The sequence below is a fragment of the Juglans regia genome, chromosome 7 (assembly GCF_001411555.2).
Source record: "Juglans regia cultivar Chandler chromosome 7, Walnut 2.0, whole genome shotgun sequence".
Classification (NCBI taxonomy): Eukaryota; Viridiplantae; Streptophyta; class Magnoliopsida; order Fagales; family Juglandaceae; genus Juglans; species Juglans regia.
Window position 1 is genome coordinate 33,297,550 of NC_049907.1, and position 27,314 is coordinate 33,324,863.

At 37.0% G+C, this 27,314-nt stretch overlaps 2 protein-coding genes and 1 pseudogene across 2 annotated transcripts; all 3 read left to right on the top strand.

Annotated features, from left to right (window-relative positions):
- The first annotated feature begins 602 nt into the window (after nt 1–602).
- LOC109018886 lies at nt 603–1,222 on the top strand (annotated as a pseudogene).
- Nucleotides 1,223–4,576: 3,354 nt separating this feature from the next.
- On the top strand, nt 4,577–14,386 carry LOC109018884. Its single transcript, XM_035691516.1, has 6 exons — nt 4,577–4,879; nt 8,385–8,666; nt 8,767–8,851; nt 10,258–10,359; nt 11,769–11,853; nt 14,334–14,386. The coding sequence occupies exons 1-6, from the start codon at nt 4,577–4,579 to the stop codon at nt 14,335–14,337; spliced, it is 861 nt and encodes a 286-aa protein (XP_035547409.1). The 3' UTR covers nt 14,338–14,386.
- A 3,453-nt stretch (nt 14,387–17,839) lies between these two features.
- Nucleotides 17,840–18,350, top strand: LOC118348928 (major allergen Pru ar 1-like). Its single transcript, XM_035691517.1, has 2 exons — nt 17,840–17,960; nt 18,148–18,350. Exons 1-2 carry the CDS (start codon nt 17,840–17,842, stop codon nt 18,348–18,350), a joined length of 324 nt encoding a protein of 107 aa, XP_035547410.1.
- The last annotated feature ends 8,964 nt before the right edge of the window (nt 18,351–27,314 follow it).

Sequence of the window (27,314 nt, forward strand, 5' to 3'; positions counted from 1 at the left end):
AAAACTGTTCAAAACAAGTACATATATTATGCCTGCTGCCAAATGACACAACGGTTGGACTCAGTCCAATGGTCGCCTGGCTTCCGTTTCAACTGGTTGGCACCAGTTCGAATCACCGTGTGCGCGCTTGGGAAATTAAATTTGTTTTTATCTAAGCATCGCAACGCCTTGCGCAAGGAGCCCCTCCTGATGCGTTGCTACGCCTCGCATGCGTCGCGCCCTTGAGCGTGCTTCACGCCTTGGAGCTCTAGCCGCATAGCCATCTTCATAAATCATTTAAAAATGATTCTTGCCATGGGGATGACTCGAACTCTAGTCCTTTGGTTAAACCAGATCCATAATTACCACTCAACCAACGGGTGGCTTGTGTTGCTTGAAGAGATGCAAAGTTTTATAACTCTCACAAACATTCCACATCTTCTCTCTTTCCAAAGTAACTTACAACTTCCAAAATCAACCCAAAAATATTATTAATAATAAATATTATATATATATATTATTTTGAAAATATTTCCAACACTCTATACTCATAATTAAAACCCGTCTTCGTTAAGAGTACTCCAGGCCTTCCTACTTTCAATTCTCTTGCTAGAGAGGATATCATGGGTGTAATCACTTATATAGACGACTTAACTTCCCCAATCCCTCCATCCAGATTGTTCAAAGCTAGCCTTGGTCCTTGATTCTCACAACCTCATCCCAAAACTCATGCCACAAGCTGTCAAGAGCATTGATTTCATTCAAGGAAATGGAGGGCCCGGCAGCATCAGGCAGGTCAATTTCGCTGAAGGTATTAATTATTAAGCAAGCTAGATAGCAAATATATAATATTACTGATGTATACTTACAATTAAACATTAAACGCTTGAGATGTATTTCATTGGATTAAGGATAAGATGATGATGATGACGACGGTGATGCAGGTAGCCCTTTCAGCTCCATTAAGAACCGAATTGATGAGGTGAATGAAGAGAGCTACTATTACAAGTACACAGTGATCGAAGGTGATGCGTTGGAGGAGAAGCTGGAATTCATTGTTCATGAGGTCTAGCTTGAGCCAACACCAGAGGGTGGCAGTAAAAATAAGATGACAACAAACTACCATACCAAGGGTGACATAGTGATCACGGAAGAGGAAATCAAGGCTGGCAAGGAAAAGGTCCTGGGCATGTACAAAATTGGGGAAGCCTACCTGCTCCAAAACCCTGATACCTATGCTTAACTTGATGGTGTAGTGTATGCCTTTGTACGTTTGTCTTTAATGGCCGGCACGTAGCCAACCGCTTGATAATAAGTCTCTATCACTAGTGTTGTAGAGGCATGGTGAAATCTGTTCATGTATAGTGTAACGCCCGTCTTTGTGTTGGGACTTTTTATAAAATGATTTTAGAAAAAAGGACAGGAGTTACCATTCGATTTAAAACATTTTGCTTCCATACCCAGGGTGCAAGACTCTACGTTATAAAATAAAATGTGTTTTGAGAATAAAATAAGTTTACAGCATAAAACATTAATTCTTTAAATAAAAAGGCCTCTCATACAATTAAAACTTCATGCCTAGACTTCCGTACTCTTTCCCTTGGCCCGTGTCCGTCCTGACGCGTACTACTCATTTGGTTCCTTGAGGGGGGGAGTGGTATACATAAAAACTAAAATGAGTCGATGACTCGTAAGCACTTCATACAGTTAAAATATACTAACATAGGTTTTCATTCATGCATTCATCATGCTATACATATTATACATACATGCACACGTGCATTCTTTGAAAACATCACTGAACGGAATTTTTCTTTAAAAAGGGCTTTATTTTCGTAAAACGTATCTCCCGTAAGTGCCTTCACTTCTTCAAGAGTGCGATGCATTCATACATTCATTCTTATTATTTTCATTGGCTAGTACACACTGTTACGCTCCGTGTGTTGGGGTTAGCGATCTTCTTTTGGACCCGGACTCTGCCCGTGGCCACGGGTTGGGAATCCCTTTTCAATCAGGGGGCAACACTGGGTGCATTACCAATACTACTTACCCGGCATTACAATCTGCCTATTCATTGGTATCCTTTCCATTCATTCATGTGGCCGTTACGTATTTTCATACAGTAAACATTCATTTCATTCAGTCCTTTCTTTTCAGTTCAATCCTTTTCATTTAGCAGTTCTTTCATGGGAAAACATCATTTAAAAGCATGGGCTTAAACATCGTCTTTCATGGCATCCATAAGCATCAGTTCATGGCATCCACAAAATATCGGTTCATAGGGACCTTTAAAACAACATACATAAAAGCCTCAACATTTCTTTTTTTAGAAAATACATATAATAGATATAACGTATAATCATCCATTCACATGCATACAATTAATACTTTTGGGTGCATAAAAAGGGGCTGCCAAGGAGGGGCCTTTACATACTTATACCTTTGAACACTTAACATGCTTTCGTAAAAACATCGTTTCATAAGGAATTGTAAAGGAAAATCGTTTCGTTTTTATTTTCGTATATTTTAGAAAACTCTAGAAGAGTATGAACATAATACTTACCTGGGCTCCATGCTACTTTCATATCATGCAGTTCGTTCATGTGCGTGTCGGATGGCAACCTACATGCATACACATAACCTTGACGTCATTCTCTATCTAATGGATAAGCAACTTAAACTATAAATAAAGCTATACAGCTATACTTCACTTGAAACACTCTCCTTCTATCCCGTACTCTTACATGCCCTTTACTATGCTAAAACCTTCAGGTTTCTCCTTAAGGTCACTATCTCTTCCAAACTCGACATTCTACTTTGAGTGCTCACCCACTAAAGTGAACCCATGATTCACCTTAGGATTTAGACACTAGGACCTTCGTCTTACTCTTCCTAATAGCCACATTCCGACGTATGATTCCGACCGAAGGAATCAAGCATCCCAATCCTAGACAATACACCCGTTACTGCCTTAATGCATCTGAGCTCACACTACTCCTCATTCCCATCCATACACGCCACACGGCTCTAAGCCAACACTAAGGCTTAAGCACCGTGTAATCGTGCTTAGGATAGATTACCCATTACATATGGTGAATCTGTCCGACACATGTGTCTCACCAGATTACACATGTACCTCACCCCTTTATCACTTAAGACCAACATATAACACGTTGATCACATGCCCGTAGGGACAAGCGCCATACTTTGATACCAACCTTCTCTTAACCCGGATAGTATGACTCTTCACGCTACCCGTCCCTTTTGACAGTTCATCCCAACACTTAATACGACAAGACTCCGTTCACAACTACGCCTTACGTCACGTCATATAGCTCGAGACTACTCCCAAGCTACACCGTGACCGTGTCACGTCACCCAACATTCTGCTACATCAACTCCTAACTCATCATGAGTACGGTCCTTCACGTACTCCTGTTACATCGTGACATCTCGTCACGTTCTTGCTACGACATTCCTACACTAGCTCCTCACCCATCACAAGCACAACTGTCCGTAACCATGTCACTTCGTGATATTCCCCAATCATGCTTCTGCTGTACACTCTTATACATGTTCTGCTACTTCACCCATACTCCCAGCCATAAGTCCAACACGGTGACACCTGTCACCTCAGACTACAGGCCACGTCTTAAACCTCGAGACACTGTTCCACAGTTCTCGACACTACCCATCACGCTCTATGCCCATCAACCACACAATCATCCATATCTCTACAACACGCCACACAGTGTGTCGCTTCACCTCATGGAGTACACTTCACGCGTACTCCCTTCACACACGCTACAACCCATCACCATTACAATATACACGCCAAATGGTGCCTCACTCTATCACATGGAGTACACTCCACGTGTATTCCCTTCATACACGCTACGCCACACAGAATACACTCAGAGTGTACTCTTCTCATTCCACACTACGACAGGAGGGTATATTTTATATATACTCTCCTTATCCCACACAATGTCACGTCACTATTACAACACATAATCCACAAATCACATTACACAGCACAGTCCACAACACTTCACATCGCACTTCCTAACTATGCCCAACACTTCACTACACAGCACATCACAATATAGGGAACTCCACAATACAAACAGCATAGTCCACAACCTAATCAACTAACAAATAACATAATTAACGAGGGATAAAGGGTTATACCCTCGACGGGATAACCCATGTGTTGCTCGCTGGTCGTCACAGTTGATGACATCGGAAGGGTCGTACGTGGCAGTTAACCAACGTACAATGGCTGTTTAGGCATTTGGATAGCTAAGTGTGGTCTTGGAAGGGCTCATGGTGGCCTCGTGCTAGCGGTGAGGGGCAGAACATGGCATATCTAGCCGTGTACAGTGGCGATTAGCCACGTGCAGTGGTTGTTTTGGCCACTGAAGGTGGCTAGAGGTGCGGATCTAAAAGGGCCTGAGCATGAAGAGGCTTGGGAAGACCTTGGCAAGGTGGTGGTGGCGTCGGTAAGGTGGTGCGATGGCTCTACGGCGGCGGATCTAACTTGGTGGTGGAGGAACGGCCCATGAGAGAGTGGGGGAGCTAGGTGGCTCGGCTGGACATGGGGGTGGCTAGGGGAGGTCACCGGTGGGAGGAGAAGCCTTTGGTGGTGGTGCAGTGGCCGTGGGAGGAGGAGCTCATCCGTGGGTATGGAGAACCTGTGCGTTGGAGGAGCTCCGTGCGATTGAGGAAGGGGCTACCGACTTTGGGTCAAATGGAGGAGGAAGGGGAAGGTCAGGGGGAGCCCATGGTGGTGCTCGGTGGCCGTGGGTGGCTCCGTACGGGGGTGGAAAGTGCTGCGCACGGTGAAACCATGCTTGGGTTGATGCGGGAGTGCGACAGGGAAGGTGTCTGCGAGGTGGAGGTAGGGTTCGGTGGTGGGGGCTCAAGGACGTGAGAGGAGGCCGTTGGTGGTGAAGGTGCAGCCAGGCGGCGCACAATGGCGCCGGGTTGGGCTAAGGAGAGAATCAATGAGAGGGAGAGAGGCGTGCTACATAAGCTGGGGGAGAGGGAGGAGAGAGAGAGAGAGAGGGAAGAGAAAAGTGAGGGAGAAAGAGAAAGGGTATGGGTTTTAATCCTAATCCCTTTATCTTGGGATCTCAAAACGATGTATCAGTGGAGGATTAAAACACTGATTTGAAATGCCTAAACATTAACTTATTTAAAAGCACTGCGAGGAATTAAGGTAGAATATTTGTACTACCTGAGTCCTACTACGTAGGTCCATACTTCATTTTATTAATTATTTAAGTTAAATATTTTGAGATAAAGATTTTTATTACTTTTAATTATTTTATTTTAAGATGAGTACGTTTTATTTTTAAAATATGATTTATTAAAATAAATCAAGGTATTATTTTTAAGATTTCAAAATATTTTCCAATATTCCCTTTAATTTTATTTATTTAACAAATGACCCAAATATTCTCTACCATATGATTGTTAGGTGAAAACTACCCTTGATGTGGATAGATCTCCACCATCCAACTCCCAAGCCAATGTGATAAGCTTTGACTAAATCAACTAATCAATTTTCCTTCCTTTCACGTAAGCTTCCTAAGGAAGCCATTGACTTCACTTTTCCTTCCACCCATCGGTCGAGGCAACAAAAGAGAAAAGAAAAAAGCAAAATAAAAACTATCCTAAAGCGTTTTGGCTCCTACCCGTTGACCCTCACCCAAGAAAGAAAAAGAAAAAATTTTCTTCTCCACCAAGCTAAAGTCGATCCTCTCTTCTTCTCCTCCTTTCATCTTCAAGAAACCAAACTGCTCTCATCATGTTCAAGCCTGTGACACCATAGCAAGGGAAGAGGAAAAATATTTTTCTCTCATCCATTTCAAACCGTATGAGAAAACTCCCTCCATATTCATTTTCGGTTTTGCCTCAAAATCTGGAACCAAAGCTTGTTTTCATCTTCAGGAGGGTGAAATCTTGAAGGTAATACACTTTTAATTTATTCCCAAGTATGAGTTACATGTGGGTTTCGAATTTCACCATTTTTCTTACATATGGTGTTTCGGTTTTCGGGTTAAAACAGTTCTATCATTTTGGCTCTTCGTCCACACGGCTATACCACTATTTGGCCCTTTATCTTGTCTCTTGACTTATTTGTTTTCAATGTGATTTTGGAAACCCACATGTAACTCATACTAGGGAATAAATTAAAAAGTCTATTAACTTCAAGATTTCACCCTCTTGAAGATGAAAACAAGGTTTGGTTCCAAGCTTTGAGGCAAAACCGAAAATGAATATAGAGGGAGTGTTCTCATACGATTTGAAGAGGATGAGAGAAATATGTTTTTCCTCTTCCCTTGCTATGGAGTCACAAGTTTGAAGATGATGAGAGGAATTTGGTTTCTTGAAGACTAGAAGAGAGGAGAAGAAGAGAGGATCGGCTTTTGCTAGGAGAAGAAGATGAAACATACTCATCTTAGAAGATAAAATATTTTTCCTTAAGAGGATCGGCTTAAGGAAAAATATTTCAAAATCTTAAAAATAATACCCTCGATTTATTTTAATAAATCATATTTTAAAAATAAAACATACTCCTCTTAAAATTAAATAATAAAAAGTAATAAAAAACTATACCTCAAAATATTTAACTTAAAAAATTAATAAAATGATTTAAGAACCTACGTAGTAGGACTCGAAAAATTACCCTTGAGGTGGATAGATCTCCACCATCCAACTCCCAAGCTTATGTGATATGCTTTGACCAAATCAACTAATCTCTTTTCCTTCCTTGGACGTAAGCTTCCTAAGGAAGCAATTGACTTCACTTTTCCTTCCACCAATCGGTCAAGGCAACAAAACAGAAAAGAAGAACACAAAATAAAAATTATCCTAAGGCATTTTGGCTAGTACCCATCGACCCACACCCAAGAAAGAAAAAGAAAAAGTTTTCATCTTCTTCTCCAAGCTAAAGCCGATGCTAGCTTCTTCTCCTCTCCTCTCATCTTCAAGAAGCCAAACTCCTCTTATCATCTTCAAGCCTGTGACTCCATAGCAAGGGAAGAGGAAAAATATTTTTCTCTCATCCTCTTCAAACCATATGAGAATACTTCCTCCATATTCATTTTTTGTTTTGTCTCCAAGTTTGGAACCAAAGCTTGTTTTCATCTTCAAGAGGGTGAAAGCTTGAAGTTAATAGACATTTAATTTATTCGCTATTATGAGTAACATTTGGGTTTTGAATTTCACAAATTTTCTTACCTATGGTGCTTCGGTTTTGGGGTTTAAACAGTTCTATCATTTTGGATCTTCATCCACACTGCTATACCACTATTTGATTCTCTATCTTGCCTCTTCAAAGGGGCTAAGAGCTCAAGGTAAAAATCATAATTTGACTTATTTGTTTTTAATGGGATTTTGGAAACCCGCATGTAACTCATACTAGGGAATAAATTAAAAAGCCTATTACCTTCAAGATTTCACCCTCTTGAAGATGAAAACAAGGTTTGGTTCCAAGATTTGAGGCAAAACCGAAAATGAATATGGAGGGAGTGTTCTCATACGGTTTGCAGAGGATGAGAGAAATATGTTTTTCCTCTTCCCTTGCTATGGAGTCACAAGCTTGAAGATGATGAGAGGAGTTTGGTTACTTGAAGACGAGAAGAGAGGAGAAGAAGAGAGGATCGACTTTTGCTTGGAGAGGAAGATGAAAACTTTTTTTTTTTTTCTTGGGTGAGGGTCGACGGGTAGGAGTCAAAATGCCTTAGGATAGTTTTTATTTTGTTTTCTTCTTTTTTCTTTTGTTGCCTTGATCGATGGGTGGAAGGAAAAGTGAAGTCAAAGGCTTCCTTAGGAAGCTAACGTCCAAGGAAGGAAAATGGATTAGTTGATTTGGTCAAAACTTATCACATAAGTTTCGAAATTGCATGGTGGAGATCTATCCACCTCAACGGTAGCTTTCACCAACCAATCCAATAGTAGAGAATAATTGGGTACTTTCTTAAATAAATAAAATTAAAGGACTTAAGGGAAAATATTTCAAAATCTTAAAAATAATACCCTTGATTTATTTTAATAAATCATATTTTAAAAATAAAAAATACTCATCTTAAAATTAAATAATTAAAAGTAATAAAAAACTTTACCTCAAAATATTTAACTTAAAAAATTAATAAAACGATGTAAGAACCCACGTAGTAGGACTCGAAAAATTACTCTTGAGGTGGATAGATCTCTACCATCCAACTCCCAAGCTTATGTGATATGCTTTGACCAAATCAACTAATCTCTTTTCCTTCCTTGGACGTAAGCTTCCTAAGGAAGCAATTGATTTCACTTTTCCTTCCACCTATCGGTCAAGGCAACAAAACTGAAAAGAAGAAAACAAAATAAAAATTATCCTAAGTCATTTTGGCTAGTACGCGTCGACCCGCACCCAAGAAAGAAAAAGAAAAAGTTTTCATCTTCTTCTCCAAGCTAAAGCCGATGCTAGCTTCTTCTCCTCTCCTCTCATCTTCAAGAAGCCAAACTCATCTTATCATCTTCAAGCCTGTGACTCCATAGCAAGGGAAGAGGAAAAATATTTTTCTCTCATCCTCTTCAATCCATATGAGAATACTTCCTCCATATTCATTTTTTGTTTTGTCTCCAAGTTTGGAACCAAAGCTTGTTTTCATCTTCAAGAGGGTGAAAGCTTGAAGGTAATACACATTTAATTTATTCGCTATTATGAGTAACATTTGGGTTTTGAATTTCACAAATTTTCTTACCTACGGTGCTTCGGTTTTGGGGTTGAAACAGCTCTATCATTTTGGCTCTTCATCCACACTGCTATACCACTATTTGATTCTCTATCTTGCCTCTTCAAAGGGGCTAAGCGCTCAAGGTAAAAATCATAATTTGACTTATTTGTTTTTAATGTGATTTTGGAAACCCACATGTAACTCATACTAGGGAATAAATTAAAAAGTCTCTTACCTTCAAGATTTCACCCTCTTGAAGATGAAAACAAGGTTTGGTTCCAATATTTGAGGCAAAACCGAAAATGAATATGGAGGGAGTGTTCTCATACGGTTTGCAGAGGATGAGAGAAATATGTTTTTCCTCTTCCCTTGCTATGGAGTCACAAGCTTGAAGATGATGAGAGGAGTTTGGTTTCTTGAAGACGAGAAGAGAGGAGAAGAAGAGAGGATCGGCTTTTGCTTGGAGAAGAAGATGAAAACTTTTTTTTTTTTTTTCTTGGGTGAGGGTCTACGGGTAGGTGCCAAAATGCCTTAGGATAGTTTTTATTTTGTTTTCTTCTTTTTTCTTTTGTTGCCTTGATCGATGGGTGGAAGGAAAAGTGAAGTCAAAGGCTTCCTTAGGAAGCTAACGTCCAAGGAAGGAAAATGGATTAGTTGATTTGGTCAAAACTTATCACATAAGCTTCGAAATTGCATGGTGGAGATCTATCCACCTCAACGGTAGCTTTCACCAACCAATCCAATGGTAGAGAATAATTGGGTACTTTCTTAAATAAATAAAATTAAAGGGCTTAAGGGAAAATATTTCAAAATCTTAAAAATAATACCCTTGATTTATTTTAATAAATCATATTTTAAAAATAAAAAATACTCATCTTAAAATTAAATAATTAAAAGTAATAAAAAACTTTACCTCAAAATATTTAACTTGAAAAATTAATAAAACGATGTAAGAACCGACGTAGTAGGACTCGAAAAATTACTCTTGACGTGGATAGATCTCCACCATCCAACTCCCAAGCTTATGTGATATGCTTTGACCAAATCAACTAATCTATTTTCCTTCCTTGGACGTAAGCTTCCTAAGGAAGCCATTGACTTCACTTTTCCTTCCACCCATCGGTCAAGGCAACAAAACAGAAAAGAAGAAAACAAAATAAAATATCCTAAGGCATTTTGGCTACTACCCGTCGACTCTCACCCAAGAAAGAAAAATAAAAAGTTTTCATCTTTTTCTCCAAGCTACAGCCGATCCACTCTTCTTCTCCTCTCTTCTCATCTTCAAGAAACGAAAGTCTTCTCATCATCTTCAAGCTTGTGACTCCATAGCAAGGGAAGAGGAAAAATATTTTTCTCTCATCCTCTTCACACCGTATGAGAATACTCCCTCCATATTCATTTTCGGTTTTGCCTCAAAGCTTGGATCCAAAACTTGTTTTCATCTTCAAGAGGGTGAAATCTTGAAGGTAATAGATTTTTAATTTATTCCCTGGTATGAGTTACAAGTGGGTTTCAAATTTCACCATTTTTCTTACATATGGTGTTTCAGTTTTGTGGTTAAAACAGTTCTATCATTTTGGTTCTTCATCCACACGGCTATTCCACTATTTAGTCCTCTATCTTGCCTCTTGGATGGGGCTAAGAGCTAAAGGTAAAAATCCTAATTTGACTTATTTTTTTTTAATGTGATTTTGGAAACCCACATGTAACTCATACTAGGGAATAAATTAAAAGTCTATTAGCTTCAAGATTTCAGCCTCTTGAAGAGGAAAGCAAGTTTGGGTTCCAGGCTCTGAGTGAAAACTGAAAATGAATATGGAGGGAGTGTTCTCATATGGTTTGAAGTGGATGATAGATAAATATTTTTCCTCTCCCTTGCTTTGGAGTCACAAGCTTGAAGATGATGAGAGGAGTTTGGTTTCTTGAAGATGAGAAGAAAGGATCGGCTTTTGCTTGGAGAAGAAGATGAAAACTTTTTCTTTTTCTTTCATGGGTGAGGGTGAACGGGTAGGAGCCAAAATGCCTTAGAATAGTTTTTATTTTGTTTTCTTCTTTTATGTTTTGTTGCGTTGATCGATGAGTGGAAGGAAAAGTGAAGTCAATGGCTTCCTTAGGAAACTTACGTCCAAGGAAGGAAAAGTGATTCGTTGATTTGGTCAAAACTTATCACATAAGTTTGGGAGTTGGATGGTGGAGATCTATCCACCTTAAGGGTAATTTTTACATACCAATCCAATGGTAGAGAATAATTGGGCAAGTTCTTAAATAAATAAAATTAAAAGGCTTAACGGAAAATATTTCAAAATCTTAAAAATAATACACTTGATTTATTTTAATAAATCATATTTTAAAAATCAAGCATACTCATCTTAAAATAAAATAATTAAAAATAATAAAAATCTTTATGTCAAAATATTTAAGTTATAGAATTAATAAAATGACGTAAGAATCTACGTAGTAGGACTCAAACAATTACCCTTGAGGTGGATAGATCTCCACCATCCAACTCCCAAGCTTATGTAATATGCTTTAACGAAATCAACTAATCCCTTTTCCTTCCTTGGACATAAGCTTCCTATGGAAGTCATTGACTTCACTTTTCCTTCCACCCATCGGTCAAGACAACAAAAGAGAAAAGAAGAAAACAAAATAAAAACTTCCTAAGGCATTTTGACTCTTACCAGTCGACTCTCACCCAAGAAAGAAAAAGAGAAAGTTTTATTCTTCTTCTCCAAGCTAAAGCCGATCCTCTCTTGTTCTCCTCTCTTCTCATCTTCAACAAACCAAACTCCTTTCATCATCTTCAAACTTGTGACTCCATAGCAAGGGAAGAGGAAAAACATTTTTCTCTCATCCTCTTCAAACCATATGAGAACACTCCCTCCATATTCATTTTCGGTTTTGCCTGAAAGCTTGGAACCAAAGCTTGTTGTCATCTTCAAGATGGTGAAATCTTGAAGGTAATAGATTTTTAATTTATTCCCTAGTATGAGTTACACGTGGGTTTCGAATTTCACCATTTTTCTTACCTATGGTTTTTCGGTTTTGGGGTTAAAACAGTTCTATCATTTTGGCTCTTCGTCCACACGGCTATACCACTATTTGGTCCTCTATCTTGCCTCTTGAAAGGGGCTAAGAGCTCAAGGTAAAGATCCTACTTTGACTTATTTATTTTAATTTGATTTTGGAAACTCACTAAGTTGTTTTAGCTTGTGTTTTGATGTAATTAATTTCCTATATTACAAATAAATATCTTTGCCCTTTTGGCCCATACCGAATGGTATTATAGTTGTTTTGCTATGTATTTTTTATATTTCGAAAATACTATGTTGTTATTAAACTTGGTTGACTCATAGATGATGATTAAAGTGGTTTTAAATTATATATGTTGGTATCATGTGCCTTGTGTTGAGGTTTGGTTAGTAATCTATTTTTAGAATGCTAGAGGTTTGGTTTAAAGGTTTTGCTTTATTCTATAATTTGACACCTTGCTTTTAAAAGGTATTAAGTGAGGAAATCATAAGTTTAACTGTTTAAAGGTTTTAAAGTTTTTTAATGGGTAACTTTGCCATACTTTATGCTACTTTAATTTTAATGGGAGGTTTTATCTAAACTAATTAAATATTTCTTATGTGAAGAGGTTATAGCTTAGTTAGTTTAGATATAAGAGATTAATTATGCATGATATATTATGATATGTAAAGTTGTCCAAGTATTTCTAAGTCCATATCATGCCATATCTTGATGTACAAATAGTCCATTTATGTTGTCCCTCGTTTGGTTAAATACTACCTAACCCAAGAGTCCAAAATATTGATAAGCTAACCTTTTTAAAATGAGGGACCACAAGTTGATTCAAAGGGGCATGTTTCCTAAGCTTATTTAGCCTATTTGAGATGCCTAAGGGCTCGTTTGTTTTCAGAGATGAGATGAGATGAGTTGAGATTAAAGTTAAAAAGTTGAATAAAATATTGTTAGAATATATTTTTTAATATTATTGTTGTTTTGGGATTTGAAAAAGTTGAATTGTTTATTTTATTTTGTATGGGGATTTGGAAAAGTTGTAATGATGAGGTGAGATGAGATGAGATGAGATGAGATGTTCTTGAAAAACAAACAAGGCCTAAATCTATTTTAAAGCCCATTGTTGAGAGTTTTCAGATTTTATCTCCTAATGTCCATAACCCAAAGTGAGATTGAATCAAAGAGACCTTGTTTGAAACCTATGAATCTTTAACTACTTTTCATGTGAGCTTTTAAAATAGTCTTTCCATAGACAGCTAGCATGTCTTAATATTTACGTTTTTCTCTTGTAAGTTGAGGTGAGGAGTAGTCATTTGGGTTAATGTTAAGCATAGAAGAAACAGTAGATTGTAATATCGTGGCTTTCTCTTTTAAATGGAGGGCTAAAGAATATTGTATGAGTATTAACACGTTTATGTTATTTATTGGAATATCAATATTGTTGATGGAAGTATTGAGGAGCATAGAGGTAAGTAGTTATGACCATGCTTCTTACACCAAGTTCTCTTTATGAAATAATATATCTCTCTTATTGCAAATATTCTTCTAAAGAAAAGAGTAAATGAATATAGTATATACAAGCCCTTTCTTGATAGCCCCTGTTAAGCACTCTATCGATTATAATTATGTGTATGTGTATAAGGTAAAGCATGCACGTAGGTTCTAAGTCATGAGATTTCCATACATGCTCTCTCAATAAACTTATTGGTTATTCCTATATGTACTATAGCATGAAAATGCATCTTTTTCATAAAAAAAAAAATGCATGTGCATCGGAGTAAGAAAGATGATGAAAATGTTTTGATTGCAAAGGAAAGGAAATGAACGTCTCATGCCTTATGCTTTAAGCAATGCTTTCAATGAAGCGAAAAAAGTGTTTTAAAAGGTCCCTATGAACTGATGTTTTAAATGACGCGAAGAAAACGTTTTAAGATGTCCCTATGAACTGACGCTTTATGGATGCCATGAAAGATGATGTTCAAGCTCATGCTTTTAAAATTATGTTTTTATAAATTAATGCACTGTTAAATGAAAAGATGATGTTTAGGTTCATGCTTTTAAATGACGTTTTTCATGAATGAACTGTTAAATGAAAAGAGCTGAAAGAACTGAAATGAATGAAAGAAATGACTGAATGAATGAACATCTTAGTGTATGAAAATACGTAACGGCCATATGATTGAAAAGTGGGAAAATTGCAATGCTGGGTAAGTAGTACTGGTAGTGCACATAGTGCTGCCTCCTGACTGAAAGGGATTCCAAACCTGTGGCCACGGGTGGAATCCAGGTCCAAATGAAGACAGCTAACCCCAACACACGGGGCGTAATAATGTGTACCGGCCAAAGAAAGTGAAACATGAAAGTATGGTTATTTCTTAAAATGTTACACATGAAAGCATAGTTATTTCTTAGAATGTTTATGCATGAAAGTATGGCTTTTCCTTAAACTGTTTATGCATGAAAGCATTGTCAAGAATTAACAAATTTTTATGTATGCATGTTTTCAAAAGAAAAAGAATATATGCCTAGTATGTTCACTGCATGGTGTACTACTTACTGAGTATTCGACTCACTTTTATTTTAAATTTTTTAAACGTCCAGGTAATGATGAAAAGGCTGGGGAGCAAGGCATTACTGCAGAGGGAGAGGCAGAAGCTTAGGATCTTCCCTAACTAGAACAGTTATGTTTATGGATGATGGGTTATGTTTTCATGAACGTATGGACTCTGAGAGTCTTTTTGGATAAATGTTTGATTAGAATATGTATCAGGTGATCCATTTATTAAATTAGAAATTTAGAATACACGTGTGTCATGTCCATGCCCAACGCATGTTATTAGAAAAAGAAATGAATGAAGAAAAGGACAGGTATGTACGTCGCGATCCCGCCCTTCCCAGGACGGAGTTGTGACAATATTATTTAAACTAAACTTTATTTTATAAAATAATATTCATTCGTCATTAATAAAATAATGAAGTCTTATTTAATATCTTTAAAAGTATAAAACCATTTAATTAATTAGAGTTTTGAACATAATTCAAATCTCATAATATTTTAAATAACTGAAATCATTTTAATAATAATTTTAAAATGATTTCCGACAATTATAATATTTTTAGATCTCTTAAAAAATTTTATAATTGTCGTATTTAAAATTAAACTTAGTTCAGTAACACTGGAAATACCTCATATAAATATTTTCAGTGCATTTAAAACATTGGGCGTACTTTAGAATTCACATAATATCTTTAGAAACACGCCATCGAGGTTCGGCACATATAACGAGGCTCACTGTCGCTAGAGAGAAGGGACAGACTATTGCATAATTTCCGTCCTCAGAATTTGCTTACGTAAAAAATGAGCGTTATGTCAGAAGGAGCGAGGTGTTACATATAGTTTCCTTCTGCTTCTTCAAATAAAGACACTCTAGGGAAACAAAGAAGTCTGGCTTTGATGTTAGGCAAAATTGATCATCTGGTTTTTGTTGATGTTTCATGCTATATTCCTTAAACAGCTATTTTCTACAAAATGTGTGAATGATTTCGTCCCCTCACGTTTTGTATCGCCTAATGGGCTTTGATAGTAGGCCATTTTGACCTCTTTATGGTCCATTTTGAAGTAATTGCGCCACCCAATCTCCTTGATTAACAGAGCTAGCTACATTTTACAAAGCAGGAGAGAAAGACTGGGTCTATATAGAATTTTTCTATTAAAAAATTTTTACTTTACTTAATGATCATATTAAGATCATGGTGATTGTATTTAATATAATACATTAAATTATATCTTGTAATAAAAATAATTTTATAACCTAATAGATCACGTTAAGACACACTAGTGTGGGCCAAGCATTTCTCTAAAAGAATATCCATACAAATCTACAGTTTGAAGTCAATCGTGTGGACAAGATGGGCAAAATGAACAAGGCTATCTTGTCTCTGTGATAGACATAACAAATTCACGTATTAAGTTTACTTGCCTAAATATAATTGTAATACTAATAATCAATAGGCTATTAGGAAAGAGATTTGACAAGATAAATTCACAAACTGGTGTAGATTTATGTGGTACGTTAGATTGTAAAGTTACTTTTATCTAACGTATCATATGAAATCTTGTGAGTATGTAGATTTACTTTTGTGAATCCTTTTGTGATTTTAGCTATTCTAAAAAAGAATAGAGAAAGGAATCTTATTCATTTTAAAATGGACAAAACGAATCCTATCCATGTGCATCTTATATCAACTGTAACAAAACTAACTATCAAGAGTCGAGAGAGGAAAAGAATATACACTAAGTGCAAACTTAGGATTGCGGTAGATAATTCAACTTTTAAGTCAAGGCTTATAGTTGTAGAACTTAAATAATAAGCGTTATTATTAAAAAGTTCTTTACAACTTGGGAAAAGGTCATTTGATTTTTAAACGATCATGACTATGTCCTTGATAGAAATCAAATTTTATGATAAAAAAAAAAGAGAAAAATCATCTAATAGAGTTTTTAGTAAGTATAATAATAATAAAAATCCATGCAATGATGCATAAGTTAAATGGCAATACAATTATGAATAAGACAAGGGTAAAGTTATAATTATGTAAAAGGTAATATGGATATTTTTGTCCATGGACAGTTATTTTAAAAGTGTAACTACCATCCAATATATTCTGAAAAGTATGTTCAAAGAAAATTTGATGCTTTTTCGGGAATGCACTTTTGAGATCTTTTATATTAAAAAATACTTTAATATGTGTCAACTAAGCAATCCAATTTTATTATTACATTGTTTTTAAGGTTATTTAAACACATTTTAAACCTCTTATCGTAGCCCCAAACATGCCCCAAGTATTAACTCCAAAATTCAAATATTTGGATTATCCGTGTTTTGTGAGTATTTTATACATGATGTTTACATTGAAAGACTAAAATAAATTAATGATATATACAAATTTTATATTTATTTTTTATAACAATTGATGCACTTACCTATACCATATTTTATCCTTAGATATATTAGTCTCAATGACCATCTCACTTCTTATTATTTTTAATTTCATAGAATTTGCCATATGAGTTAAATTCGCCTAAAATACATATATTGATAGTTTTGTCTCTCTCTTCTTCTTATTCATCTTCTTTTCTTCTTTTTTTCATACTTAACTTGGGAGATATTTGGAAATAATTTTCATCTCATCCCATCTCATTTCTTTTCCAAATATCATTCAAATACGAACATTTTCAAACTAATCGTTACAAATTTTTCAAATTAATCATTACAAATTTCTCAAAATTTCAAATAAAAAATAAAAAAAAACAATGTTAACTTTTAAAATTCCAAAACAAAAATAGTATTAAAAAATTAGATTATAACAATATTTTAATTTTATAATATTTTTTATTCAACTTTTTCTCTCTCATTTCTCCAAACCCAATAAATACATAATTTCAACTATCTCACTACTATTCACAAATTATCTTATAATTATTCACAAAATTCGCCAAACTTCTCCTGATTAGAAGCAATATTCCAATTTCCACCATGGTGCCCAACTGTTTATGGATTTTCCTTGCCCTTAAAGAGATCAAGGATCTCCACTGGTCGAGAGATTCATTAGGCTTGGTTTGGATAGTGAGTTAAAGATGATATAATAATCCCGAACCAAAAGGCTGTTTAATTTAAATACATTGTTGAGAACCATAATGTTGTCCTTTTGTATATGTATTAACATAGTGCATGCAGTTAAGTGGTCAAGAAGATTGGAAGTGCATATAATATAGACATCTTTGATATTACTTGGAGAATAACTCCCCCAATACATTACATATTTTTAAGCAAATGCACTCCAGGACATGATTACCCTACAACCAAAAGCAAACAAATTCGGGAACAAGAGTAGCACCATCATAATTTTGAGAACCATACTGCATTTTCCTTACCAATTAGTTGAAGATTGATCAAGCTCTATACTCATAATTAAAACCTATCTTCTTTAAGAGTACTCCAGGCCTTCCAACTTTCAATTCTCTAGCTAGCTAGCATATCATGGGTGTAATCACTTATCCAGACGACTTAACTTCCCCAATCCCTCCATCCAGATTGTTCAAAGCCATGGTCCTTGATTCTCACAACCTCATCCTCCCAAAAGTCATGCCACAAGCTGTCAAGAGCATTGATTTCATTCAAGGTAATGGAGGGCCCGATAGCAACAGGCAGGTCAATTTCGCTGAAGGTATTAATTATTAAGCAAGCTATCTAGCAAATATATAATATTACTCATGTATACTTGCGATTAAACATTAAACGCTCGGGAATTATTTCATTGGATTAAGATAAGATGATGAATGCTCTCGATGATGATGATGATGCAGGTAGCCCTCTCAGCTCCATTAAGAACTGAATTGACGAGGTGAATGAAGAGAGCTACTATTACAAGTACACAGTGACCGAAGGTGATGCTTTGGAGGAGAAGCTGGAATTCATTGTTCATGAGGTCCAGCTTGAGCCAACACCAGTGGGAGGCAGTAAAAATAAGATGACAACAAACTACCATACCAAGGGGGACATTGTGATCACGGAAGAGGAAATCAAGGCTGGGAAGGAAAAGGTCCTGGGCATGTAAGTTGCGGAAGCCTACCTGCTCCAAAGCCCTGATGCCTATGCTTAATTATCGCTTTTATATTTTACTTAAATGAGTACTGATGATTGATCATCAACCAGCAATCACTTAAAAGATATCTACCTCTACTTGATGGTGTAGTTTATGCTTTTGTACGTTTATCCGTAATGGCCGGCATGCAGCCAACTCCGTGATAATAAGTCTCAATCACTAGTGTTGTAGAGGCATGGAGAAATGTGTTCATGTACAGTTTCTTTCTGCTTCTTCAAATAAAGGACACTCTCAGAAAACAAAGAAGTATGGCTTTGATGTTGGGCAAAATTGATGGTTTGTGCTGTTGTAACATCCGGGTCTCGGAGCTCGCATTCAATTATTTATTTTTATTATTTTTTTTTTTTACTCCCAACCGTTCACTTCTCACTCATCCGTTCCTCATGCCCACGTACAATAAGTTCCCCGCATTCAAGCACGGCAACTGCATGTAACCGCTGCCCCCATGCATGTAACCACCCTTTTCCCGTACGTTTTGGTTTCTCAATAAACTTCACCTTGTAGATCAATGCTCTCTACCTTTATTTTATTTTATTTTACTTATTTATTTCTTTCTATCTAATCCGCACCAAGTCGGAAGGCACCTGGAAATCCACCACAAACCAGTTACTGCCTGCTTGAACTCGAGTTACCCAGCAACCTCCAACGGACGCCACCATCCAACCACCTCGTAAGCCCCGACCCATCCACGCACGACCAATGCAACACCCATGTTTAACCATCGTGTGAAACTGCCCAGCTCCATGCACAACATCTAACGACGCAGACCAGCATGCCAAGGTACTCTCCCACGCACGTCGACAGCCACTGAGCCACATTTTAAACCTCCACTGCTCTGCCCTACACCACCGTACCCCACACTTAGCCGCCCAACGTAAAAGCTCTATCGCACGCATCACCGAAACACCTCTGTTTTTGCTTCTCAAAACAGAGCACCACTCAACCCTTTCGGTGACGCTAGCCACGGCAGGGGAAGTCCAGTGGCGTTGACGCCCAACGACTCCGTGATCTGCTGCCGCCCCAACAACCTTGTCGCTGTCTCTTGCTACCTCGGTGAGCATCTCGCACGGTATCCCTCTCACCGTGTTTCATCTCTCTGGTGTCTCTCTATCTCTCACTCCCCGTTCTCTTTTTCTCCCTCATCTCTCTCTCTCTCTTCCAGTGCGCCACCGTCTAAATAGCTGCCGTCCACCACAACCCAACTCCGCCACGACCTCCCCTCGGTGCCGTTGCACCGTAGTTTTCCTTGGGTAAGTGCTGCTGCCGCTGCTCTATTTTTGTGTTTGCTTACTTAAAGATGAAATATGTGGTGTCTCGGTTAACCTAATAGATTATGTGCTCTATTGCCAATTTTGCCCCTATGATGTTTGCAGATATATTATTTCGGATGTTTAGGTTAATGGATTTATATTTTAATGAGTTGATTATGTATATTGGGTTTGAAATCATGAGTTTTATATTACATGCATGTTATATTTTTATTTGGACGTAGACGTATGGCCTTATACTACTAAGTCAGTATACTGATGCTTTTAAAAGAGTAATTATAAGTTGATCGTGTTTTATTTTTTTTATATATTAAACTCACTTTGTATGAGTTTTATTTTAAATACAGATTAAATAAATATTTGAAATACAGTATTAGTGCTACATATATATTTTTTTAGAAGAACATAGTAGTGCAAGACTTCTATTTTGAATTCTTTAAAGAGATACTAATTAGTCTATTTTTTATTAAGTGAAATATTTTCTCTCTTACTTTAATCAATTTTGTTTTAATGAGTCTTTAAACCAAAAATGTATTTTATGACATAGTTGTATTTATTATTAATATTATTATGCAATTTCAAAAATATTTTGAGTTTAATAGGTATGTGGATATTGAGGAATTTAGGAAGTGATGGTATTTTAGAATTAAGAGAAATTTTAGGTTTTTGAGGAATTAAAATAGGTACTTCAGGTGTAATATGAGATTATTTGTTCATTAGAGATTTATTCAAGTCACATGAATTTTTATAGGTGACAATTGACAATTGATCAGTAATGTTGCAGAGAATTTTCTGTAAAGCTAAGAAGTCCAGGTAAGCAGGGTTCATATACTAGTTTTGCATAAAAGAAATTAAATGAGGTTGACTTTGAAAATATGCATGTTTGTTTTTTTAAAAGAACTATGAAAACGACCTCAGATGTTTATTCTACATATGCATAAATTCTAGATAAGAGAAAGTATTTTCTGTCATGACTGATGTAGACATGAGTTAGTTTTGTGCTTTATGTTTTTGAACTATACAAAAAGAACGAATATGGAAGTCTAAAAGTTTTTGCTATGAATAAATGAAGATGTTTTGGTGTCTAGTAATTTCGAACATGTGAAATGATCTGAAGCTTTTCAGTATTTTGTTTTGATATGATGTGTCATCTGAAAAACCTTGGCATGAAGTTCTGAATCTGTATCTGAATGTGATCTGTTTCTGATGATGTTCCGTTCTGTTTCTGTTAAGGCCCAGCCACGGGTATAATGGTGGTTTATAACCCTACCACGGGGGTGAAACATGGTATACGGCCCAGTCACGGGTATAATGGTGGTTTATAACCCTACCACGGGGGTTAAACATGGTATTTGTCCCGATATGATGCTATGAGATGATATGAATATAATGTTTCAGTTTGGAAATGTCAAAAGATTTTCTTTTCGGTAATAAGTTTGTTTTTCTGAAATTTCGCTCTGATGTTTTTGTACAAAGTTTTATTTATGCATTCTGAAAGAAAATATTTTGTTTCTGCTTTCTAAAAGTAAATGTTTTGTTCTGCTTATCAAATGTTATAAATGCTCATGTTTACATGCTAGTATATGTTCTCTACTTACTGAGTTGTTGATAACTCACCCCTTATCTCCACAATATTTTTCAGATATTTTGATAGTTCAGCTGAGGATCAAGATTTTGAGGCATTGGGTGAGATGTTTTAAGTATAGAGAATTAAACATAGAAGGTTTTTATGAGTATTGGCGATTTTTATTAAGAAATTTTATTGTGTTATGATTAGGGCTGCAAACGGTCCGATCCGGTCCGGCGATGGACCGAAAATTTTAGGTCCATTATTTTATATTAATACTTGTTAATTTATAGAATATTAACAAGTATTAATAATATATTTAAAAATTTATATTGTTAATTGTACAATTATTATATATAAAATATATAAATTTTTTTTTTTTAATTTTTCATTCGGTCCGGTCCGGTCCGAAAAAATCGTGGACCGTGGACCGGACCAAATGATTTCGGTCCTCTAAAATATGGACCGGACCGGTCTAAGTCTCGGTCCGGTCTGGTCCGGACCGAAACGGTCGGTCCGGTCGGTCCGACCGGACCGTTAATCACCCCTAGTTATGATGACTTGGCATTTTTTGAAAAATTGGTTATATTGAGGAAATTAGTTTGAATTGAATTTTCTGTATGCTATTGGGAATTTGGAGTCTATTATTCTATTGTTAAAATGTGAGTTTAAGAGATAGGAAATAATTGTCCGACCCACGCGGGACCGGGGCATTACAGTTGTTGTTTCGTGCTATATTCCTAAAACATTTATTTTCTACAAAATGTGTGAGTGATTTCGCCCCCTCTTGGTTTGTATCATCTGATGGGCTTTTATACTAGGCCATTTTGACCTCGTTGTGGTCGATTTGAAGTAATTGCGCTACCCAATCTCCTTGATTAACAGAGCTAGCTGTATTTTACAAAGGAGAAGATAAAATATCGGGTCTATATAGAAATTTTATATTAAAAGTTTTTTACTTTAGTTAATGATCACATTAAGACCATGCAGATTTTATTTAATATAATACGTTAAACTGTACTTATAACAAAAAGAATTTTATAACCTAATAGATCACATTAAAACACACTAGTGTGGGCCAAGCATTTCTCTAAAAAATATCCATACAAATCTACAGCTCGAAGTCAATCGTGCTGGAATGATGGACAAAATGAACAAGACTATCTTGTCTCTGTGATAGACGTAAAAATTCGCGTATTAAGTTTACTTGTCCAGATATAGTTGTAATACTAATAATCAATAAGCTATTAGAAAAGAGATTTGACAAGATAAATCTACAAACTTACATGAATTAATGTGGTATGTTAGATTGTAAAAGTACTTTTTCTAGTATATTATATAAATCTTGTGAATATGTTGGTTTAGTGTAACATCCCGCTTAATTAACTCTTGATTAACCTTTAAATACTCTAGATTAGGTTTTTATTTTTGAGTTAATCACTTTCATTAAGGTTGATAGTGGGATTAGCATTAATATTGGTACTTAGTGTTAATAAGTTAAGGATTAGAGAGGCAAGCCCATTAGTAATTTTGGTGAGGCTTTTTACGACTCAAGTGCATTCATCGGCCTAGCCCTAGAAAATCTTGAACCAAGCTCTTAGAAAATCAAGGCTAGTCTTGACCCAAGTATAGGAAAGCATAAGGCTTTTGGTGTAGATTGGACTATAGGCCCTTTTCAAGCTCATATGGCCTAAAGCCATATTTGGACTTATTTTACCATTCAGAGACCGAAGCCCAATACACCATACTATTGGTTTCCTTAAGCCCAAATCACACTCAAAGTAACCAAATTAAGTTTTAAAAATTAGCTAAGGCCATTAACCATCATACTTGATGTTAGTGCACTTTAAGCTATACTTTAAAGCTTAATCATGCTTAATCTTTTCTTAAACTTTTTAATTCAAATTTTTTTAAATTGATACTCCCTTAAACCATGATTAGACGATGTTAATACCTTAACTAAACCATTCCACATGTCATTAAGAAAAATGACATAACAAGCCCAAACCATGCTTCAATCGGTTTTGTGCATTGCCCTTTGTAATGCTTGGACTGTTTTGCCCTTGGACTCAACATTTTTGTAGTTTGTCCTCAAGGGTAATATGGTCTTTAAACACCTCATGAGACCTCCCAAACTCAATTTGAGCCTTGGAAAAAATTGGTTGCATCAACCAACTCAAAGAACCAAACCGTGTGCATCTTGGTCTAGTTTGTGTAGGAACCATTTGGATTGAATTTGAACTAGCCTCCAGCCATGGTTTGCACCACCACCCACGTCACCTCCTTCTCCACCCAATCAACAAGAAGTCTCATGACCATCATGAAGAATTTTGACTCATTCGCCTAAAATATATATATACCAATAGTTTGTCTTTTTGTTCTTCTTTTTCTTTTTTCCTACAAAATAAAACAGCAGGAAGCCTTCTTTTTTCTGTCCATTCTGAGTACCCTTGATGTACCCGTACATGAAGCTCAAGTTTCCTCACAACTTGTGGATGTTTGGAAATAATTTTCATCTCATTCTATTTCATTTCATTCCATCTCATTTATTTTCTAAATATCATTCAAACACAAACACTTTCAAACTAATCATTATAATTTTCTCAAACATTCAAAAAAAAAACAAAAAAGATTTGAACTTTTTCAAATCTCAAAACAAAAATAATATTAAATAATATATACTAACAATATTTAACTTTATAATATTTTTTATTCAATCTTTTCTCTCTCATTTCTCAAAACGCTATAAATATTTAACTCAAACTATCTTACTACTATTCACGTACCATCTTACTACTATTTAGAAATTCTTGTTCCATCTCATTCCTTAGATTAAAAGCATTATTTCAATTTCCACAATGACTCTTATGGATTTTGCTTGCATTTCAAGAGGTCAAGGATCTCCAATGGTCAAGAGACTCATTAAGGGTACCATTAATTCTGGCATTTCTCACTGCTAACCTTATTTCAAGTCATATTTATCGTTTTCAATGTTTCTCAAGCCTTTGGAAAATTATTATTCTTTAGGTAGTGATGTAAGGGACTTAGGTCCTGCTTGGTTGTTAAACTCATTTGAGTTCAACTTAGTTCAGTCTAATTTTAAGATAAGTCAAACATCTAAATACTCAACTCTCAAATTACTTGTAACAACTCATTCCTTCTTTATGACGTAAGCAAATTCAACTGTAAGTCTCGTTATGTGTGCCGAATCTCGATGGTGTGTTTCTAAAGATTTTATATGACTTCTAAAGTAAGCCCAGCATTTTAAATGCACTGAAAATATTTATATGTGGTATTTCCAGTGTTATTGAACCAAGCTTGATTTTAAATAAGACAGTTATAATATTTTTGAAGAGCTTCAAAAATATTATATTTGTAGGAAATCATTTTAATATCATTTTATTAAAATGATTTCAGTTATTTAAATTATTATGTGATTTAAATTATGTTGAAAACTCTAATTAATTAAATGATTTTATTCTCTTAAAGATATTAAATAAGATTTCATCATCTTATTAATGATGAATGAATATTATTTTATAAGCTAAAGTTTAGTTTAAATAATATTCTATCTTAATTCCTTTCAATGTTTTTAAGTTAAATCGGTGTTTAATCTCTTACCATTAGATCGTTTTGAAGATCCCAAGATGAAGGGTTAGGATTAAATACCCAAGCCCTCTCTCTTTCTGCCTCACTTTCCTCTCTTTCCCTCTCTCTCCCTTAGCTCAAGCGAACGTTGCAAGCTCCCCTCCCTCTCACCCAATTCTCCCTCTCTCAGCCCGACACCGCAGGTCGCCACCTAGTCTCACCGCCACCACCGGCGACTTCCCCTCACACCGGCGACCAAGCCAACCACCACCGACCTCCCCCATGCGCAGCTCCCTCTCTCCTCTTGCAGTAACCCAACCGAAATGAGTGAAACCCATTTCTCTCCCCTTGCACCGCTATACGCAGCTACCCAGGCCACCGCACCTCCACCACCTCACACCAACGACCACCTCTCACAAACCCAGCCACCATGAACCTCCATCTCCCTCTCCATCTCCCTCTCCGTCGCACACACGCACACTACCCATAAATGGGTTTCACACGATTTTACAGCTGCCAACGGCCCTAGCGCCGTCGTGCATCGGTTCTAGCCCCACAGAGCACCTCCCCTAACCACCACGACTCCTCCCCGAGCTCCTTCATGCCAACCAAGCCCTCCACCTCTCCCAAGCCCTCTCTCTCTCCCACAGCTCCTCTCCACCCATTTGGCCCAGATCCGTCATGCTCCACCGCCAACCCCCTCAGCTCCTCTATGGCTAGCCACGACCAGGCAAGCCCTCCCTCCAATTTCCCCTATTTGAGACCCACGGCCTAAACTCCTCCACGAGTCGTTGTGTCTCCGACGTGTGCCACCTCGGCACCACCATGAGACCACCACCCCAAGACCACGACCCAACCCTCCTATGCATAGATCCACACTCATAGCCATCTTCAAGGACCCGAACAGCTACTGTACGTGGGTTAGCCACCACGTACGACCCTTCCGACGTCATGAACCGTGACGGTCAGCGAACAACACACGGGTCAACCCTGACGATGGTATAACCCTTTATCCCTCGTTATTTATGTTAGTTGATTGGTTAGGTTGTGGACTATTCTGTTAGTAATTGTGAAGTTCGCTATGTAATGTGGTGTTGTGATGTGATGTGTATGTGAAGTGTTGGGCGTAGTTGGAAAGTGTGTTGTGTAGTGTTGTGAATTGTGATGTGAAGTGTGGATTGGGAAGAGTACACATGGAGTGTACTCTGTGTGGCAGGTGTGTGTGAAAGGAGTACAAGTGGAGTGTACTCCATGTGGTGGAGTGATGCACCATATGGCATATACGCCATAGTGATGATGTGGTGTAACGTGTGGGAAGGGAGTACATGTGGGGTGTACTCTATGAGGTTAAGCGATACATTGTGTGGCATGTCGCAAAGATAAGGTTGGTTGCGTGGTTGATGGGTGTGTTGAGTAGTGTCGAGAACTGTGGAATAATGTCCCGGAGTAGTTATGATGTAGCCTGTAGTCTAAGGTGACAGGTGTCACCATGTAGTTGACATATGGCTGGAAGTATGTGGGAAGTGACAGGACAGTATCAGAGTAGTGCAGCGGAAGCATGACTAGGGAATGTCATGAAGTGACATGATTAAATTAGAAGTCGTGCTTGTAATGGGTGAGGAGTTAATGTAAGAATGGCATAGCAGGAACGTGATGAGATGTCACGATGTGATAGGAGTACGTGAGGGACCGTACTCACAATGAGTGAGTAGTTAGCGTAAGAGTGATGTAGCAGAATGTTAGGTGACATGACAAGGTCACGGTGTAGCTTAAGAGTAGTCTAAAGCTATGACGTGACGTAAAATGTAGTTATAAATAGTGTCTTGGCATGTTAAGTGTTGGGATAACTGTCAAGAGGGACGGGTAGCATGAAGAATCATGCTAGCTGGGTTAAGAGAAGGTTGGTATTGGAGTATGGCGCTTGTCCCTATGAGCATGTGATAAACGGATTATATGTTGGTCTTAGGTAATGAAGATATAAGGTACATGTGTAATCTGGGGAGACACATGTGTCGGATGGATTTACTATATGTAATGGGTAATCTGTCCTAAGCATGGTTACACGGTGCTTAAGCCTCAGAGTTGGCTTAAAGTCGTATAGCGTGTATGGATAGAAATGAGGATTTAGTGTGAGCTAAGATACATGAAGGTAGTGACGGGTGTATTGTTTAGGATTGGGTTGCGTGACTTAGTCGGTCTGAGTAGTGCATCGGGATGAGGTCAGTAAGAAAAGTAAAACGAAGGTTTTAGTGTCTTAGCCCTAAGGTGAATCATGGGTTCACTTTAGTGGATGAGCACTCGAGGTAAGACCTTGAGTTTGGAAGATGTAGTAACCGTAAGTGGATCCCGAAGGTTTTAGCATAGTAAAGGGCACGTAAGAGCACGGGATAGAATGAGAGTGTTTCAAGTGAAGTGTAGTTCTATTCTAAGTTTAGTTGTTTATGCACTAGATAGAAAATGATGTCAAGGTTATGTGTATGCATGTAGGTTTCC